The sequence below is a fragment of the Notolepis coatsorum genome (assembly GCF_963971535.1).
Source record: "Notolepis coatsorum genome assembly, chromosome: 7".
NCBI lineage: Eukaryota > Metazoa > Chordata > Actinopteri > Aulopiformes > Paralepididae > Notolepis > Notolepis coatsorum.
The window spans coordinates 127,526,624-127,546,809 of NC_140171.1; the positions used below are offsets into that span (position 1 = coordinate 127,526,624).

Below are 20,186 nucleotides of genomic sequence, written 5' to 3' on the forward strand. Positions count from 1 at the left end.
CAGATTCGGCTCAAACAAGGGACTAAACACGTTTCGCAATTATGCCACATCAATGTGGAACGCCCTACCCAAAGCTGTAAAGGAATGTGAATCACTACCCACTTTCAAAAACACTCTCAAAAAACACCTACGGGAGACTGCAATTCGAAACTGGCCCCTACAAATGTCCTAACCTAGTTGTACAGTAAATGACCAAGTATGGCTTTGTCAGTATTCCAATGTACAGTGTACAATGTGTGTCCCCCCCCTACCCAACCCCCCCACCTCCAATGTACAGCCCCCACCCACCCACCCAACCCACCCAACCTCCTCCAATGTACAGTTTCTACGTCAAATGTATATATACTCTTTTTCTGGACACTTTTGTATCACAAACAGTACTGTATTTGCAAATCTGATGTCATAAATGTATAGATGTAGCAGTACTGTCTCTGTATGTCATGTATGTCATATATGTTATGATGAATTGAAAATGGGGGACCCTGATGTAAACAAGACGAAAGTCTTTCTCTGGTCTGCATCCCCTTAACAATTGTATGTATTGAGCTGTACTGTACCCATTCTGCAAGCTGTTAATAAACTTTTCAATCAATCAATCAATCAATTCAATCAATCAATCAGTCAAACGTGATTTGTTCTATAAACAGGTGTCCCGTGTTGAACCTTAAAATGGGCACTTCACCAAAAAACATTGCTGAACAGTTTTGCACACTTTAATTTAGTTTTCACAGTAATTGAGAGTAAATACGATTGAATATGGCCACCAGTGATGTCATTGGGGTGAAATGCCCCTTTAAAGGAGGAATGCCAAGTGGAATTTACTATATCCTAAACAAAATATAACCTAAAACTGACTAAAACAAGCCAGAGTCACACCGCTCATGAAGAAACCAACCATGAACTAAACCGTGATAGACAACTATCGTCCTGTCTCTCTTCTCTCCTTCCTTTCTAAATCACTCAAACGTGCTGTATCCAACCAACTTACTGATGATCTCTTACAGAATGAACTCCTAGGCTAGACCCTAATTAGTCAGGCTTCAGGACTGGTCACTCCACAGAGACGGCCCTCATACGGTCACATAGGCTCTTCACTTAGCAAAAGCAAAGGGCCTCTCCTCTGTCCTGATTCTCCTGGACCCGTCAGCAGCCTTCGACACAGTCAACCATCAGATCCTGCTCACATCATCCCTCGCAGGAATGGGAGTGACTGGCTCTGCGCTGGCATGGCTGACATCCTACCTTACCGACCGCTCCTACCAAGTATCATAGAGAGGGACCCTGTCGGCCCCCCGCCCCCTGCGGACGGGTGTCCCCCAGGGCTCAGTCCTTGGACCCCTCCTCTTCTCCCTCTTCACCAAATCTCTGGGTAACATTATTACATTATTATATCTTCTCGTATCATTGCTATGCCGATGATACTCAACTCTTCCTCTCCTTTCCTCCTCGTTGTCCCTAAATCCAGGCTAAAAAACAGGGGGGACTGTGCATTTGCGGTTGCAGCCCCCAAACTGTGCCCCCACATTAGGCTGGCCCCAACGCTCCCAGTGTTTATGTCCCATCTTAAAACACATTTGTTCTCCCTAGCTTTAAAAAAAGAAATTGTCCGCTTACTCTGCTGCTGTAATTGTGTTTGCATATAATAATTCAGGACCTCTTTAGAGTTCTGTGTACTTTGTATTGTGTTTATATGTTTTTTACTATATTATGGTTTTTACTGTGAAGCACTTTGGTCAACCATGTTGTTTTTAAATGTGCTAACGGAACGTAGACCAATCTCAGTCACTCTTATTGTCTGGGACCAAATTCGGTCACGCCCCATTCCCAGTAAAAAGTGGGAATCTCTAGAATGTGTTTTGGGCAACGGTGTTTATGGAAGTGCGAGGGTAGCCTCTCAAGTTGACGATACACAACACTTTCTGTTGTCAGTAGATGGCAGCATTGGTTTAAAATTAAAAGGTGAAAATGTTGAAAACTACAACATGAATACATTTCCCAAGACCTTTAGCACAGGTCACAGGTCACTGGGACGGGTCTATTCTTTGACGCGATCTGAACAGCGGTAAACTATTAACACTTTGAGTGCCACTCACGAGATTTCTCGGGTTTTTAATAGTGACGTAGAATGCCACTCACGAGATTTCTCTGATTTTTTTTTTTTTTTTTTTGCGATCTGAAAAATTATTGCATCACCCGAGCCTACCCGAGTATAGCCGAGGGGCGCCGGCGATCACTGTGGAAAAAAGCGCCCCCTGTCGTCTCCCAGATGACATAAGTGATTTTGGAATGGACTCAATGAAAATGAATGGGGAAAAAAATCCGGTACTCCACATTTTCCAGTTGACTGATCCAGCCGGGGTTACCAGAGTTCATTCTGGAGCCTCAGAGCCCCGCGGATCATGGAGTTCTACTGTATCGCGTTGGATCCATACACGTATCGATTTTTTCGAATGGTGATCAGGAATTGGAATATACCAGTTGGATACCATCTGATGTCAGGTAAGGACTCTATGTTATCAGTGGTAGGATAATCAGAGTAAGTTTGATGAAGTTATAAGCTGTTTTGTGAAATGTCTTCTTTCGGTTTCACTGTAAAAGTCCGTGAGGAAATCAACGGAGCGATTATCAGTGCGCGGCCGTAATGTGCTTGCGTGCACGTATAATATTGACCATCTAGCGTTTATTTGAAAACGATTCATAAAAAGGCAGACGAATATCAACGTTGTGGAATATTCCACTAAAAGACGATTTTCATAGAATGCTCCAGAATGAGCTGTTTTTTATATCAAAACGGGGGCTTTTCTAACTGCTCTGAAATGGAAACGACGCGATAAAAAAACAATCTGCCTTCACAGCACTGACTGGAAAATAGTCTTTGATAATGCGATGGGCAGATTAGACACATAGCCATAATTTAAAACATAGATTAGGCGATATTAACGTTAACATTGGCGCAGATGGTGGCATTCAAGCGGTAAAACGGAAAACCAGGCGTGGCGCTCAAAGTGTTAATGTGACCACAGTACAGTGACCGCAAATGGTAAACTAATTATCTTAACAAAAGTGCATCATTAGCATTATGTTTGTTGTCTAAAGGGAAACAAAATGGTACAATTTAAGATTTTAAATGTTATCCGCATATATAGGACAAATAAAACATCGTTAATTTGTAAGAAACCTCAATGGAAACGGCGCAAGGTAAGTGATATTCGCTATTGTTATGAAAATGTGATAGAATCCTATAAAAATGTGGACACATGGGCGGCTACGTGGCGTAGTGGGCAAGGCGCTCACCACGAAATCTGGAGACGCTGGGCTCGCCTGTTCGAGCCCAGCGCTCCACATTTGCTTTCAGTTTAGCTGGTCGTCCGTACTAATACACATTGGCCGTATTAGGGGGTGGGAAACTGATGGGTGGGGATCGGGCGTTGTGGACAGCGACTCCTACAGGTCGGTTGGTGCGCCTGCGCAGTAGAATCAGGAAGTGTCGGGGGCAGCGTGAGCCTCCCACGCGTTACTCCTCGCCACTGAGAGATCGAGCTGCGCAGGTGAAAAGATGCGACTGCTGTTACCTCAAGTACCGGAGGGGACTTGTGCTATGTATGACTTAGTCCACATTGCAGCCGGCTTGTGGGAGGCAAGAAACAGCGTTCGTGACAGGGGAGGGTTGAATTGGATGATACGAAATTGGGATGGGAGAAAATATAGAAAATGGGAGAAAAAGTGGATAAAAAAAAAAAAAAAAATGTGGACACATTTGGTCACCGTGACGTTATACAAATAAAGTTGTATTGGATTGGATTGGAGATACCGGTAGCCATGTCTCTGAGCGAATCTTGGCCTGTCTGTCAGACATCTCCGCCTGGATGACGACCAACCATCTCAAACTGAACCTAAGCAAAACAGAATTGCTTCACCTGCCGGCCAAATCCTCCCCGCTGACCGACCTTTCCATCACAGTGGAAAATGTAGAACCTTGGTGTAGTTCTTGACGATCGGCTGAACTTCTGCGCTCACATCGCCACAACGACCAGAAGGATCTGCCCCTTCCTGACAAAAGAAGCCACTCAACTCCTTGTCCAATCAACAGTCATATCTCGCCTCGACTACTGCAATGCACTGCTTGCTGGTCTACCGACCACCAGAACGCAGCCACCCGCCTGAACTCCAACCTACCAAACTCGACTAAAACACACTTCTTCAATCAATATCTGAAATGAAGAAAAAAAAGAAAACACTAACCTTCTTACTGTCCTATACTATCATGCACTCTTCCTACTATGCTATACTAATATGTATTTTTTTTTTTTTTACTTAAATTTTTATTAACATTTTATAGACAAACACTTACACAAAAATGGAACCCATAATATAACATTGTTAAACAGACATAAATAATAAAGTACAAAAAATATAATACAATTCCCAATTTTTTTTTAAATTAAATCAGAAAATGCTAACTAAGTCAAACGTGTGTGACATGGGTTCAGAGACCCTCCTTGAACCTCTTTCCTCCTTTACCCTTCGCCCTCTTGTGATGCATTTGGTTCTTCCTCTGTGATGTCGTTTTCGTTCCCCTTGTAATCCTCCCACTTTCCCCATCTTTCTCCAAATTTATCTTCCTGTAACCTCAGCATGTGTGTTATCCTCTCCATATCCTGTATCTCCTCCACTATTCCTACCCATTGTGCTATTGTCGTTGGGTCTTCTTTGTACCACAGTCTTGTTATTGCTTTTCTGGCCGCTATCAACATTATCTTTATTAAATATTTGTCCCCCCCTTGTATTCCCTCGTGTGTCAGGTCTCCTAAGTAAAGCACCAGTCCTGTTTGTGGTAACCCGTATCCTAATATTCTGATCATTGCCTCCCCTATCTCCTCCCAATACCCCTTCAGCTTCTGACATCCCCAGAATATGTGTGTGTGATTTGCCCCCTCCTTCCCACACATCCTCCAGCATGCTCTTTGTGTTGGTGCATATTTTCCCTTCAGCTCTGGGGTTATAAAGAATCTGATTATGTTTTTCCATCCAAACTCTTTCCATATCCTCGATCCTGTTGTTGAATGTTGCACCTCGCATATGTTCCCCCATTCCTTCCCTGTTATTCCTATCTCTAGTTCTCTCTCCCATTTCTCCCTTATATAATCGGTTGTGTGTCCCTTGCTGGTCATTATAGCCCGGTACAGTGCTGATATTACCCTTCCTTTCCCTCCTTCGTATGCCCTTACTATCATCCTAATTATTCCATTCTGTTCTTCTTCCTTGTCCCCTCTTATTTCTTTATTATAGTAATCTCTAATCTGTAGATATCTGAAGTGGTCCCTGTTTTCTAGTCCAAAGTTCTCCTTTAATTTTTGTAGTGTTTGCATTTCCCCCTTCTCTATAATTTTACTACTAATATGTCTTTACTACTATGCACTAAACACTGCAGCACCCACATTTTAGCACTGTTTGATGAACATTGTTACTCAGCTGTAGGAGTTGAACCCTTCCTGCTGACTTGTCATACAGAACTTGTAAGTGGCTTTGGATAAAAGCGTCAGATAAATGTAAATGTAATAATATCTGTAAAACAATAAAAGAAGTTAGCAGGTAGCAAGACATGTACCTGAGAACTGTCTAAACTGTGTTGTGTTTTGCTCACCTCCTTCACCATGTTCTTAATGAGCCGGTTGGCCTCTTGCAGATCTTCAGGTTTCTTGCTCTTCAGTAGCTCAGCTAATCTCTGTTGAGAGAGTAGATAGTTCTCAGTTATCTTGTTTTCCCACAAACCAACTAGGGATGCGCCGATCCGATATTGGTATCGGCCGCCGATATCAGTAAAATAGCTGGATCGGGTATAAAAAAAATATATATATATCGGATTTTTTTTTAATAAATAAAATAAGAAATAACCATTCAGTACATTTATATCTATGTGTTAATTTGTTACATTTAGTTTCACTAAGTTAGGAAAGTAATGTTTTAAGTCAAGCCTGATGTTGCCTTGCACAAAAGAATGATCCCAGTCTCTTCCACACAGTGACAGTGAGGCATACAGTTTATTAATTGAATGAATGAAGTTTATTTTCTGTCTTTGTTTACAACAAATCAAAAACACACTTGTGATCCTTTACAATTCTTAAAAACAAAATATATTTTAATAAAAAATAAAAATAAAAAACGTGGATAAATAATTTTTTTTTTAACTTTATTGGAAAAGAAATTTGGACAATGGGTATCGGATCGGTATCGATATTGGCCGATACCCAAACCCAGGTATCGGTATCGGGACTGAAAAAGTCGGATCGGTGCATCCCTAAAACCAACTACAGCAGCCAAGCTAAACTAATGCTCCCGGGCCTTGAGAAAACAAGCTTCATTCACCATCAACTTGACGTGACAAAGTAAAGTGTGCCAGCTTCAGTGTGAGAGTGGGACAAGGAGGGTAATGATGATGCAATGATGTTGTTGTAATTACGAAAACCGGTATCAATATCACAGGCCCATCTCTAGTCTATTCATTAGTATTCCATTACATCATCATCATTACAGACATCGGACAGCAAATAACAGGTGATTGTGATCAAATAACAGGCGCTTCTCGTTAAATAACAACTGTGGCCAATGAGCTGTTTATGTACCATACGCTGTATTGGTAAGAACATTTGCATGTCACATATTTGACTGATTAATTGACATTAGTGTAAATTGTTGGTATTTGTTTTTAGTGTCATCAAGTTCCATCATTCAACTGGTTTTCAGTTTTCACATCCTTCATTCCTCCTCTTACCTTACTCTTCTCTTCATTCTCAAACACGGGATTCGTAGGACGCGGGGGAGTTGATGGTATTAGCGTGTTATCAAGTGGCATTTCTGGGTCAACTGAAACGATACCTGCAGAAAAAGACATAGGTGGAACCCAAATGACAACCTTTAGGACAATCAGCTTATCATTATCTGCAAAGACTGTCTTAGGAGAGTCACACTGCGGCTTGTCATACAGGCAAAGACTGTCTTAGGAGAATCACACTGGGGCTTGTCATACAGGCAAAGACAGTTTTAGGAGAATCACACTGAGGCTTGTCATACAGGCAAAGACAGTTTTAGGAGAATCACACTGGGGCTTGTCATACAGGCAAAGACAGTTTTAAGACAATCACACTGGGGCTTGTCATACAGGAAAAGACAGTTTTAGGAGAATCACACTGGGGCTTGTCATACAGGCAAAGACAGTTTTAAGACAATCACACTGGGGCTTGTCATACAGGCAAAGACAGTTTTAGGAGAATCACACTGGGGCTTGTCATACAAGCAAAGACAGTTTTAAGACAATCACACTGGGGCGTGTCATACAGGCAAAGACAGTTTTGATGCCGCGTTCACGTTACGTGGGAAGAAGCGGAAGAACCAGAGGACATCTCGTTGCTACAACTAGGAAGCCTTCACGCGTTGACTCGATGAAACGCCCACATCCATACTTCCGCAATTCGTGACGCGAAGTGGGAGATATCGGGGTCTATAAAAAAATCCCATATGTCCTAGTAGGAATTACCACTAGGAGACTGACGTGAATGGTTTTTCCCAGTCGGAAGCTGGTTCTTCCGCTTCTTCCCACATAACGTGAACGCGGCATGAGACAATCACACTGGGGCTTGTCATACAGGCAAAGACAGTTTTAAGACAATCACACTGGGGCTTGTCATACAGGCAAAGACAGTTTTAGGACAATCACACTGGGGCTTGTCATACAGGCAAAGACAGTTTTTAGGACAATCACACTGGGGCTTGTCATACAGGCAAAGACAGTTTTTAGGACAATCACACTGGGGCTTGTCATACAGGCAAATACAGTTTTAGGACAATCACACTGGGGCTTGTCATACAGGCAAATACAGTTTTAGGATAATCACACTGGGGCTTGTCATACAGGCAAAGACAGTTTTAGGACAATCACACTGGGGCTTGTCATACAGGCAAAGACTGTTTTAGGACAATCACACTGGGGCTTGTCACATACATGCAAAGACCATTTGCAATGCAAACACAATCACACTGGGGCTTGTCATACAGGCAAAGACAGTTTTAGGACAATCACACTGGGGGCTTGTCATACAGGCAAAGACAGTTTTAGGACAATCACACTGGGGCTTGTCATACAGGCAAAGACAGTTTTAGGACAATCACACTGGGGGCTTGTCATACAGGCAAAGACAGTACTCTATATCATATTTTATAAAACGGGTAGCTCAAATCAAGCAATATGATTGGTTGATATAGCCATGGTATAATGAGCGTATATCCACAGCTATGATTCTAATTCCTATTCACTGCGGCTGACGCATACAGACTGGGGAATCCCTCGTGTCACAGCAGCACGCACATATGCGCATGGACAGATGCTTCCTCCGAGACATAGGAGACAGCCAGCAGCATCTTTTCACCTGCCAGCGCGGACTCTCATTCGGGAGGTGTAACGTCTCCCTCCCTCGCTGTGCAGGCGCCCTGACCGACCTGTAGGAGTCGCTGTTTACAACGACCAGAATACCACCCCACCGGCTTCCCTCCCGCTGACTTTGCCAATTGATCCAGTATGACGGCCGGCCAAGCCGGAGGCAACGCTGACAGCCGGATTCGATACCAGTGTCTATCGCCTTGGTGACGAGCGCTTAGTCCGCTGCGCCACCCAGCCGCCAAAAGATTATTTGATTATTGACACTTCCACAAAATGTATTAATCTAGCTACTAACTGGGGAGACTGATGAATTACAGATGAAGGAATATAGCAGGACGATCGGTTACGACCTCACGTTGAGCGGGGATTCCCAGTTAAACTGGGCATATCCTCAGTCCTGTCGCAGCCGCTCAATCTAAATAAATATTAAAACTGTATAATAATGGTCCTAGGTTGTGTGTAAAAAAAAAAAAAAACTTTCTGCCTTGGAAAAGAATGCCAGCTAGTTGTTAATGTGCATGTTGCATAGCAACCGAATTGCAGTGCAGGCAACCAGGTCTATTTTATTTTGAACATTAATATTATTTACAAATTTACTAACAATAACAAACATTTAAAATGTTTTAAAACACATTTTAACTTTCATATTGCCATAGCCTACTTGGTAACTTGGTTTTATAAAAGCAATAGCTCACTTCAGGCCATGGCATTGTGGTAATTATATCACAGCTAGGACGGTGTCAGAACTACACCCCTTAGCTGTGATATAATAACCATATACCATGGCCTGTCGTGAGCTATTGCTTAATTCATTAGGGATGGCCATGATTATTCCAGCGCTTGTAATGGATGTTGAAATTGAGTTTTGTCAAACTTGCTTTCTTTTTTTTGTGCCAATGCACATCAATAAGTGCATGTATGAACTGTGGTGGCCACATGCAGCCAACTTGTTTACATAGACCACCGCAACACTTCCGGTATTCTGAAATCATGGGAGAGAGAGCGGGGGGAGAAAATGTATGAATGTGGATGAGAGCCTTGACATTAAGTGGTTGTAGCTACGGCTGTGGGGGTGCTGGAGACATGATCCAATAGACTTTTATACGCATGAGTCTCCTGAACACGAAGCGACCAATCCCAAGTCGATCGGTACTTATAGTCACTTTTCCGCATCTACTCCCGAACTACACGTGCGCAGATTGCCCCACGGAGTCTAGGTTAATCAATCTGCACATGGGTAGTTCGGGAGTAGGTGCGAAGATGCGACGATAGCTCGGGCGAGAGAAAGTGTCGATCGATATCTTACCCTGCCTCTTCAGCATTTGATAAGCTTCAGCGATCTTCGCCTCCTCCGGTAAAGAGACTGTCCAACCGAAGAGCATCTCAATCACTTTGGTCTTCACTCTGTCCGAGACCCTGTCTCCTAGGTACTGATGGAAAAGAGAGTGAGAATGAATCTATCAGAATTAAACGACGCTGAATGATAAAAGAATAACGTTGACTGTAAAACACTGCATTTACTCACTTTGGGGGAAACCACTTTGATCAATTCATTCAGAAACCTAAACTTTCCAACTTCAGTGTGAAATCGTCTCCCGCAGTTCTTCATGCAAGCTTCCAGAACCTGAGAGAGATAAGTGGGTCAAACTGAATACATGAATGATTAACTAGATCACGCTGTGTTGTTTATGGTTATGTTTATTTAGGATCCCCATTAGCTTTTGCACTTGACAAAAGCTACTCTTCCTGGGGTCCGACACTTAAAACAATACAACAATATTCAAGACATTACATCATTATCAACATCAATTACATCGTTATCAACATCATTAACACTTTGATTGCCTAAGGCTAAATTCATGATATATCATCCGTTGCCAGCTCTATTTAACATGGAGAAGTTCCCCTTCTTTGCAGGGCTATAACTTTTTTAATTCTATTGCTAGATTGCCATTATTAGGGCCCATTCAAGGTCCTATATGTATTGTTCATGGTGTAGCAACGTTAAACTTTTTCATTCACATAGTCATACTAAAATATGGTCTAAAGTATAAGTATGTTTTCATCTCTTTCTGCAGCTTTCTCCAGAACGTGATTTATAGCCCCAAATGCATTATATTGATGATGAAATACAGTTTGATAGCAATCGGCGCGATATAAAAAATTCCAACTGGACGTACTTCTGGAAGTTACTACACGTCATCTGATGTTGACCGGATGGGCGAGGGGGCGTTTATAATTCCGTGGGCAGCGTTATACCATTCATCTAATGTGGGTCATATGTTCATCAGATCAGTTAGTATCGAACACGGTAATATTACACGCTAAAACTCACCCCAGTCTCCTCGGGCCGTTGGGCGATTAGCGTGGGGTAGACAGTTTTCCATTATGGGATGTCGAAATACCCGGTCCATTTCCAGGTTGTATAATAGTATATACGTCCAAATCATGTTGTTTATCGAGTTATTGGCAACGGATCGCTATGTATTGTGTCGAGCTCGAGTCCCGGGACCTATAGCGAGTGCCCGGAAGTAATATGGGTGATCACCACTTCATCCACATGACTTCCTGTTGGGCGATCTGCCGATCGGCCACCAGATGGCGCTCTTGAACCGCTAGAGGATTGAGAGGAGATCAGAACTGTGTGTGAAGGCTGCAGAGGGGAAATATGATTCCGATCACAGATTTTTGAAATATTGATATCAAAGACGAGTTACGGCGTCCTAGGCAACTTGAGCATGGCTAGGAAAGACGCCTAAACACGTTTCCGGCACTTAAAGTGTTAACAATCTAATTTTTTTTTTAAAAAGAAGTTTTGGATTCTATTTCAACACACCGTGTTGAAAGAAGCTCAGGCAGGATGACTCACGTATGGATATAAAAAAATAGCAATGTGTTTATTTGGTTTGGCGATGAATTGGATCTGCTTTTAGGTACTTCCTATGTGCACATGCATTAGGGCTGGTCGATTATGTCAAAAAATCCTAATCACGACTATTTTGATTGATATTGAAATCACGATTATTAAACATAATAAATCATCGATTGGAGAACATCATATGACGACGACTGAATTTGTTTAACTTTTTCTTCTCGACCAAAGGCTGCCTTGCTGTCATCTTGGAACTAAAAACTATGGAACTAAAAAATCTACTGGATAGCTTTGACCTAATACAGCATATAACAAATGCAACTCACCGGCTTGGGAATACACTAGACTTAGTTATAACAACAACTGGGCTAAGCATAACAAATATCTCAATAACTGAATTACCTCTCTCCGACCATCACTGTATATTTTTTGATACTCAAATAACCCTTACTAAAACAAAAAAAGAAATCATAGTTAAAAAGAGGCTCCTAAACGACAAAGCTGAATCAAAGTTCATTGATCTTATCAGACTACATGAACCACACAATCATGACAGCTCTCTAAATGAAATGGTAGAAAATCTCAATGATGCAATGTCATCTATATTAAATTCTGTCGCCCCATTAAAAACGAAAAAGAAGAAAACTAGAGCCTCGCCCTGGTTAAACTATAATACGGTCAACGAAGAAAAAAGGAAATGTCGTGCAGCGGAGCGAAAATGGAGAAAAACAAAAACCACCATATGCTGTGATATATACAAAGATGCTTTAACTGCTTATAATAAAACCATCCACTTAGCAAGGAAAGATTACTTCTCTAAAATCATTACAGAAAATGCTGGAAACTCCAGAATCCTCTTTTCCACTATTAATGTACTACTCAACACTGCCCCTACACCTCCTCAGTCATCAACGGTTAAGTGTGAAGAACTTGCACTATTCTTTAACAACAAAATAACCTTGATCAGGGCCAGCATTACTCATGATGGAAATAAAGTTGATTGCGGCAAACCGTGCAATGTAACCATGAGAAGTTTCACATGCATCACATTAGATGTACTCTGCAAAACTGTCTCAGAATGTAACTCCTCCACCTCAGACATTGACCCTATACCTACAGCTTTCTTCAAACGGGTATTTAATAGTGTTTCAAGCCCTGTGCTAGATATCATAAACACTTCCCTTAGGACTGGTATTTTCCCGGATGCCTTTAAAACAGCAGTTGTAAAGCCATTACTAAAAAAACCTAACTTGGATAGTAATGAAATGGCAAATTATCGTCCAATATCCAACCTACCATTCATTAGTAAAGTACTTGAAAAGATAGTTTCAGTTCAAATAAATTCCTTTCTTGAAGAAAACAACATCTTAGAAGAATTTCAGTCAGGATTCAGAAAATATCATAGCACTGAAACTGCCCTCACCAAAATAATCAGTGACCTCAGACTAAACTCTGACGAGAATAAGATCTCCATCCTTATCCTGTTAGATCTCAGTGCAGCATTTGATACAATCGATCACGATATTCTAATCGATCGTCTTGAAAACCATGTCGGTTTCTCAGACCATGTGCTGGGCTGGTTTAAAACATACATCAGAGGGAGGAAATTCTATGTTAAACTAGGAGATCACATGTCTGATATATACGACAACAACTATGGAGTTGCACAAGGGAGTTGCTTAGGTCCTTTACTCTTCTCCCTTTACATGTTACCGCTGGGTGATATCATCAGAGAACATAATGTAGATTTCCATAGCTATGCGGATGATACACAACTGTACATATCTGCTGAACCAAATGATACAGCGATTAGCTCCATTACAGACTGCTTACTGGCAATAAATAAATGGATGAGTAAGAACTTCCTGAAACTAAACGAGAACAAAACTGAAATTCTAATTATCGGCTCCAAAACTAAAAAAGAAACATTAATAAAGAACCTGGGGGGACTAACCCCTTGGATCAAATCTGAGGTCACTAGTCTTAGGGTTATCATAGATTCAGAACTGAACTTCAATTCTCATATTAGCAAAGTGACGAAAACATCGTTCTTCCATCTCAGAAATATAGCAAAAGTACGACCATTTATTAATCAGAACGATGCTGAGAAGCTAATTCATGCATTCATATCTAGCCGGTTAGACTACTGTAATGCACTTTTCACAGGTCTCCCTAAGAAAACCACAGAGAGGCTTCAGCTAATCCAAAACTCTGCAGCCCGACTGCTAACTAGAACCAAAAGGAGAGAGCACATTAATCCAGTCCTAGCCGCTTTACACTGGCTTCCTGTAACATTTAGAATTGACTTTAAGGTCCTTCTCCTTACATACAAAGCTCTAAATGGACAGGGACCTAGCTACATCGCCAACACTCTAATAAATTACACACCAGCAAGAACACTGCGATCATCAGCTGCTGGACTACTAGAGGCTCCCAGAAGCAGTCAAAAGAGGATCGGTAATGCAGCCTTTATCAACTATGCCCCAAAACTATGGAACAAACTACCCCAAAACATCAGGGAAGCCAACTCGCTAGACATCTTTAAAAGACAGCTTAAAACCTCTCTTTGCTCAGGCATTTCACTGATAGATATCTGCTACCACCTAGTGGCAAGAGGAAACATCAGGGATATCCTGACACAACTTGTATTTATTCTTACCCTGCCTACTCTTTTACACTGCCTATCAAATTCATGTGTCGGTTATTGCACTTTTTACTTCTTACTGATGACTATTTTTAAACTGAATCATTTTAAACTATTCTTATTATTTGCTAGATCCAAATGTGAAACACTGTGATTATTTGTTCATGAATTACAGGAGTATTACTGAATAGAGAGCACTTTTTACTTCTTACTGATGACTATTTTTAAACTGAATCATTTTATTCTTATTATTTGCTAGATCCAAATGTGAAACACTGTGATTATTTGTTCATGAATTACAGGAGTATTACTGAATAGAGAGCCTATTAGGATGCTAGATCCTAATGTGAAACACTGTGATTTGCCATATCTTGCTATGCTCGCTCATGCCTGTATTTTTTATGTCCGTTCTATTTTATAATTTTTTGACTATTTTTAAACTGAATCATTTTAAACTATTTTTACTATTTGTGTTACTGAAAACTGTAAGCGGAGAGCCTATTGGGATGCTAGATCCTAATGTGAAACACTGTGATTCTACCTGTCTATCTTTTTATGCTCGCTTATGCCTGTATTTTTTGCTGTTGTGAAGCACTTTGAACTGCAACCTCTGTATGAAAAGTGCTATACAAATAAAGTTATTATTATTATTATCTTCTACAAGTTACCAAAGACATTTCAAAATAACTGGAAAAACTAGCCGTGGCTCCCTCCTCCCTCTCAACAAGAGCTGAAACTACTACATTCTCTTGTTTTCAAAAAATGATCAAAATTTTTTCACATTTTTTATTTTATTTCATTAAATCATATACAGAACAGGTAACAACTAGGGCTATCGGAGACTTCCGGTATGAGAGCAGACGGGTAACACACGTGCGATAGAGCTCCTGGTCAAATGAGCGAAAAAACGGATAAAAAAAAGACCCGAAAAGTAATTAAAAAGGAAAATGCACACGAGAAGTAAGGAAGAGACAACGATTGTGAAGGAAATAGAAATGGAGAACATACGAGAAGGAGAGAATCTGAAGAAACAGAATCCCCGAAGCGAAGCCGAGAAAAGCCAGGCGGAAGAAGGGGGAGGTACCGCTGAGGCAGACACGGGAATGCCAGGATGGGCCGTGATCATGCAGGCCGGGATACTGGAGAACATAACAGCGGCGATAAAACTTAACACGGACACGATAAGGAATGATATTGGGAAGCTACGGGAGGAATTGAGGAAGGAACAGGAGGACTTCAGAGGTGAAATGAATACAGAAATCAAAAGGGTGGAGGAGAAGATGGCGGAACAGGACAGAAACGTGACCGAGTTACAGACTAGGACGGCACACGCGGAGGAATGGAACACGGAGATACACGAGGTATTAATATGTGTAATTCAGAAACAAGAACAGATGGAGACAAAGATGTCGGACATGGAGGGGAGGTCACGGAGAAATAACATCAGAATATGGGGACTGAAAGAAGGAGTCGAAGGGGAATCGGTGACCCTATATGTGGAAAAGCTTATCAAAGAACAACTGAAGGAAACGGGACTGGAAAAAATGGAGATACAGAGGGCCCACAGGGCGTTGGCTCCGAGACCACAACCGGACAGACCTCCGAGGGCGGTGATTATTAACTTTCTGAGATTCGAGGTTAAGGAATTGGTACTCAGAACCGCGTGGACCAAGAAGATTGAAATCGAAGGGAAAAGACTATCATTTGATCACGACTACTCGACAGCGGTAGCGATAACACGCAGGTCCTACACAGGACTGAAGAAAACCCTGAAAGAAAACGGAATGAGATTCCAGTCACCCATGACCTCGCTAAGGATTCACTGGGAGGAAGGGGCGGCGACGTACACGACGGCACGAGAAGCGGAGCGAGAGATGAGACGGCGAGGGATGCGGATGACGGAGGACGGAGAAGGAAGGAGGCGGGAGGACCAGACGCGGAGCTTGCAGCAGAGATTGGAGGGAGCCCGCAGGTGGATCAGAGTGGGTGACCGAAACCGGAGAGAGGAGAAGGCCGAGGTGAAACGTGACGGAGCGAGGACGGAGACGGATGAGGAGGCCAGACGGAGAGGAGGCGGGAGGAGGCGAACGGATGAGTACACGCACAAGAGATTGAAAAAACTATTCAAATAGAGACAAAGTATAGAAACTGAAATAACATATGCATAAGCACACATTCCCAGGTAGAGGCAGGATATAGAAATGAACGTAACGTATACATGGACACATAATACACAAGCTGATGGAGGAAATAAATGGAAATATAACTAGGTTTGATAGGCGAGACACAGAACATACTGAAACAGATACATACACACGCTGTGAGTAACACAGTTGGGAGGGATTAAGGGGATAAATGGACATCACATAGAAAATAGAGGAGAGGAAAAGAAAGTAATAAGGGGTACACGGGAGACACCGCACACGGATATGGGAGGAAGGAGGGACAATGAAACATATGAGTCACATTGAGAGGGACCAAGAAAAGAGGGTCTTTGATCAAAAGGAAGGACAGAGCGCTTTTGACCAGGAGCTCGAAAGCAAAAAAAAACAGTAAGAAAGCTGGACAAATATGACGAGCGATTGGGGGCAAGGGTTTCAAACCCCCAAGCCGTCAGGAGGGGGCCCCTCGCTAGGAGGGCAATTACCCCTCACCCACCAGCAGGGGACAGGGGGGGACACAGGGACCCCCCAAACGCCTTGGGAGCACTTTATGTAAAGTTTATGTTTTTTATTTATGTTAATCATTATATGTATTCGGTGAAGAGAGCGGAGGCTCCAACCGGAGGGGGGAATGAGTGTGACATGGGGGGGACTGACAGACGAAAGAAGAAGAAAGATGACAAGGGTTAAAGGTATAAAAATGATGTCGTTAAACGTTAACTCTTTCAGTGCCACTCACGAGATTTCTCGTGTTTTTTTATAGGTGGTTGCTAGCCACTCACGAGATTTCTCGGATTTTATTTTTTTTTTTTTTTTTTGCGATCTGAAAAATTATTGCATCACCCGAGCCTACCCGAGTATTGCCGAGCTGCGCCGGTGATCACTGTGGAAAAAAGCGCCCCCTGTCGTCTCCCAGATGACATAAGTGATTTTGGAATGGACTCAATGAAAATGAATGGGGAAAAAAATCCGGTACTCCACATTTTCCAGTTCACTGATCCAGCCGGGGTTACTAGAGTTCATTCTGGAGCCTCAGATCTCCGCGGATCATGGAGAACCACTGTGTCGCGTTGGATCCATACACGTATCGATTTTTTCGAATGGTGATCAGGAATTGGAATATACCAGTTGGATACCATCTGATGTCAGGTAAGGACTCTATGTTATCAGTGGTAGGATAATCAGAGTAATTTTGATGAAGTTATAAGCTGTTTTGTGAAATCTCTTCTTTCGTTTTCACTGTAAAAGTCCGAGAGGAAATCAACAAGGCGATTGTCCGTGCGCGGCCGTAATGTGCGTGCGTGCACGTATAATATTGATCATCTAGCGTTTATTTGAAAACGATTCATAAAAAGGCCGACGAATATCAACGTTGTGGAATATTCCACTAAAAGACGATTTTCATAGAATGCTCCAGAATGAGTTGTTTTTTATATCAAAACGGGGGCTTTTCTAACTGCTCTGAAACGGCAACGACGCGATAAAAAAACAATCTGCCTTCACAGCACTGTCTGGAACATAGTCTTTGATAATGCGATGGGCAGATTAGACACATAGCCATAATTTAAAACATAGATTAGGCGATATTAACGTTAACATTGGCGCGGATGGTGGCATTCAAGCGGTAAAATGGAAAACCAGGCATGGCATTTAAAGAGTTAATGGAATGAATAATGCGATAAAAAGGGGCAAAGTGATGTTGAAATGTAAAAAAAGTGAGATGGAAGTGATTTTTCTGCAGGAGACACATTTGGTAGCACAGGGTCATGAGAAACTGAAGAGATTTGGATATGAAAATGCATACTATAGTTCCTTTGAACAAAACCCGAGGAGAGGAGTAATCACGTTAATCAAAAACACAGTCAAATTTGAATTGATCAAGGAAGTAAGAGACAAGGAGGGAAGGTTTGTTCTGGTGAAGGGGAAAATGGAGGGCCAAATGGTTACGTTAGTAAATGTTTATGCACCCCCAGAGAGTGAGAGGGATTTATATGAGACCATTTTTGATATGATAGTGATGGAACTAGAAGGGATATTGATATGTACGGGAGATTTTAACGTAGTACTGAATCACGACCTAGACACCACGAGTACTAGAAAAGGACGGGCACCCATCAGTAGATATATGAATATTCAGATGACGGAAATGGGAATTACAGACGTTTGGAGGGGGATGCACGCCATGGACAGGGAATACACACATTACTCACACCCACACGTGACATATGCGAGAATAGACTACTTTTTGATGACGACGGGGGACAGTTACAGGGCACGGGAGAGCAGTATAGGAGTGGCGGACATATCGGATCACAGTGCTATATATCTGACAGTAGATCTAGAAGGGAGACGGAGGAACACGATTTGGAGACTAAATGTAGGAATATTAAATAACAAAGGGGTGGTGAGTCAGATCAAGGAGGAGATAGCCAGATATAAGGAAGAAAATGACAACGGGGCGGTAGACCCAAACATTCTATGGGACACACTGAAGGTAGTGATAAGGGGGAAATTGATGGAAAAAACAGCAATGCTGAAGAAGGCCAGAACGGAGACATATCACAATCTGATAGGGAAGCTGAAGAAGCTAGAGGGGAGACACCAGATATCAAAAGAACAGGAAACGCTCGGAGAAATCAAAGAAGTAAAGGCCAGGATAAATAGGGAATTATTGACTGAAATAGAAAAGAAAGCGAGGTTCATGAAACAAACGTACTATGAAGGGGGACCAAAAGCGACCAGACTGTTGGCTAGGAGAATTAGAACGCAACAGAAGTTGAACACGATACACACAATAAGGGATACAAAGACTAATGAAATATTGAGGGACCCAGCTGAAATAGAGAGGACATTTAGAGAATACTATGAGAAATTATACACACAGCCAAAAGCAGCGGGAGAAGAGGAAATAGAAACATATCTGGAGAAGCTAGAGTTACCATCGATAGGGAAAGAACAGAATGAAGAATTAAATAAAATAATTACGGAACAAGAACTGGAAGAGGCAATTAGTAGAGCTAAAAACAACAAGTCTCCGGGGAGCGACGGATTCCCATCGGAATTCTACAAGACATTTAGAACTGAATTAGCACCCATGTTAGGGGCGGCGTTCAGACACACGATGGAAGAGGGGAAAATGCCCCCCTCGTGGAAGGAAGCCATAATCACCACGATACCGAAGGAAGGGAAGGATAGGGAATTATGTAGTAGTTTCAGACCTGTGTCCATACTTAACGTAGATTACAAGATGTATACATCGATAATATCAAAAAGATTTGAGACGTTTATGCCAGACATTATAGATGAAGATCAAACTGGATTTATTAAAGGGAGACAGACACAGGACAACGTGAGAAAGACATTACACATAGTAGAGGAGATACAAAAACAAGGGGGTAGCGCGGTACTGATTAGCCTAGATGCAGAAAAAGCGTTCGACAGTGTGAGCTGGACATTTTTATATAAAACATTGATGAGGTTCGGACTGAACGGGAGGGCGATGAAGATGATCAAGGCGCTATATCAAGAACCGACAGCGAGGGTTAAGGTGAATGGCAGCTTGACGGATATAATCAGATTAGAGAGGGCTACCAGACAGGGATGTTGTCTCTCACCGACGCTCTTCGCCGTTTTCATAGAACCACTGGCACAACTGATCAGACAGACCGAGGACATCAAGGGAGTAAGGATAAAGGGAACGGAATATAAACTAGGCCTATTTGCAGACGACGTGATAGTATACATGAGGCAACCAGAAAAGAGCTTGCCGGCACTGATGGATCTACTGAAGGAATATGGCCACTACTCAGGATACAAACTAAACGTGACAAAGACACAGACCTTAGCATGGAACTATTCTCCAACGACGGAAATTAGAGAACAGTACGGGATAAGATGGGACATGGACAAGATTAAATACTTAGGGGTGAACATCACGAGAGGGGTGGAGAAACTGTTTGAGGCGAATTATACACAGATAAATCAGAACATCAAGAGAGACTTAGAGAGATGGACAGTAATGCCCTTGGACTTCAATTCAAGAATAGAGGTCATTAAAATGAACATACTATCAAG

General features: G+C 42.1%; 1 protein-coding gene across 1 annotated transcript in view; it reads right to left on the minus strand.

The window, feature by feature from the left end:
- The window catches only part of LOC311231935 (ADP-ribosylation factor-binding protein GGA3-like), a gene marked incomplete at its 3' end in the record, with an annotated part of 70,220 nt that overhangs the window by 44,082 nt on the left and 5,952 nt on the right, over nt 1-20,186 (minus strand). The window contains exons 4-7 of the mRNA XM_084318574.1: nt 9,960-10,058; nt 9,741-9,864; nt 6,773-6,876; nt 5,645-5,725 (exon numbers count right to left, since the gene is read on the minus strand). Coding sequence (XP_084174700.1) covers nt 5,645-5,725; nt 6,773-6,876; nt 9,741-9,864; nt 9,960-10,058 — 408 coding nt within the window. The remainder of the gene's footprint in view (nt 1-5,644; nt 5,726-6,772; nt 6,877-9,740; nt 9,865-9,959; nt 10,059-20,186) is intronic.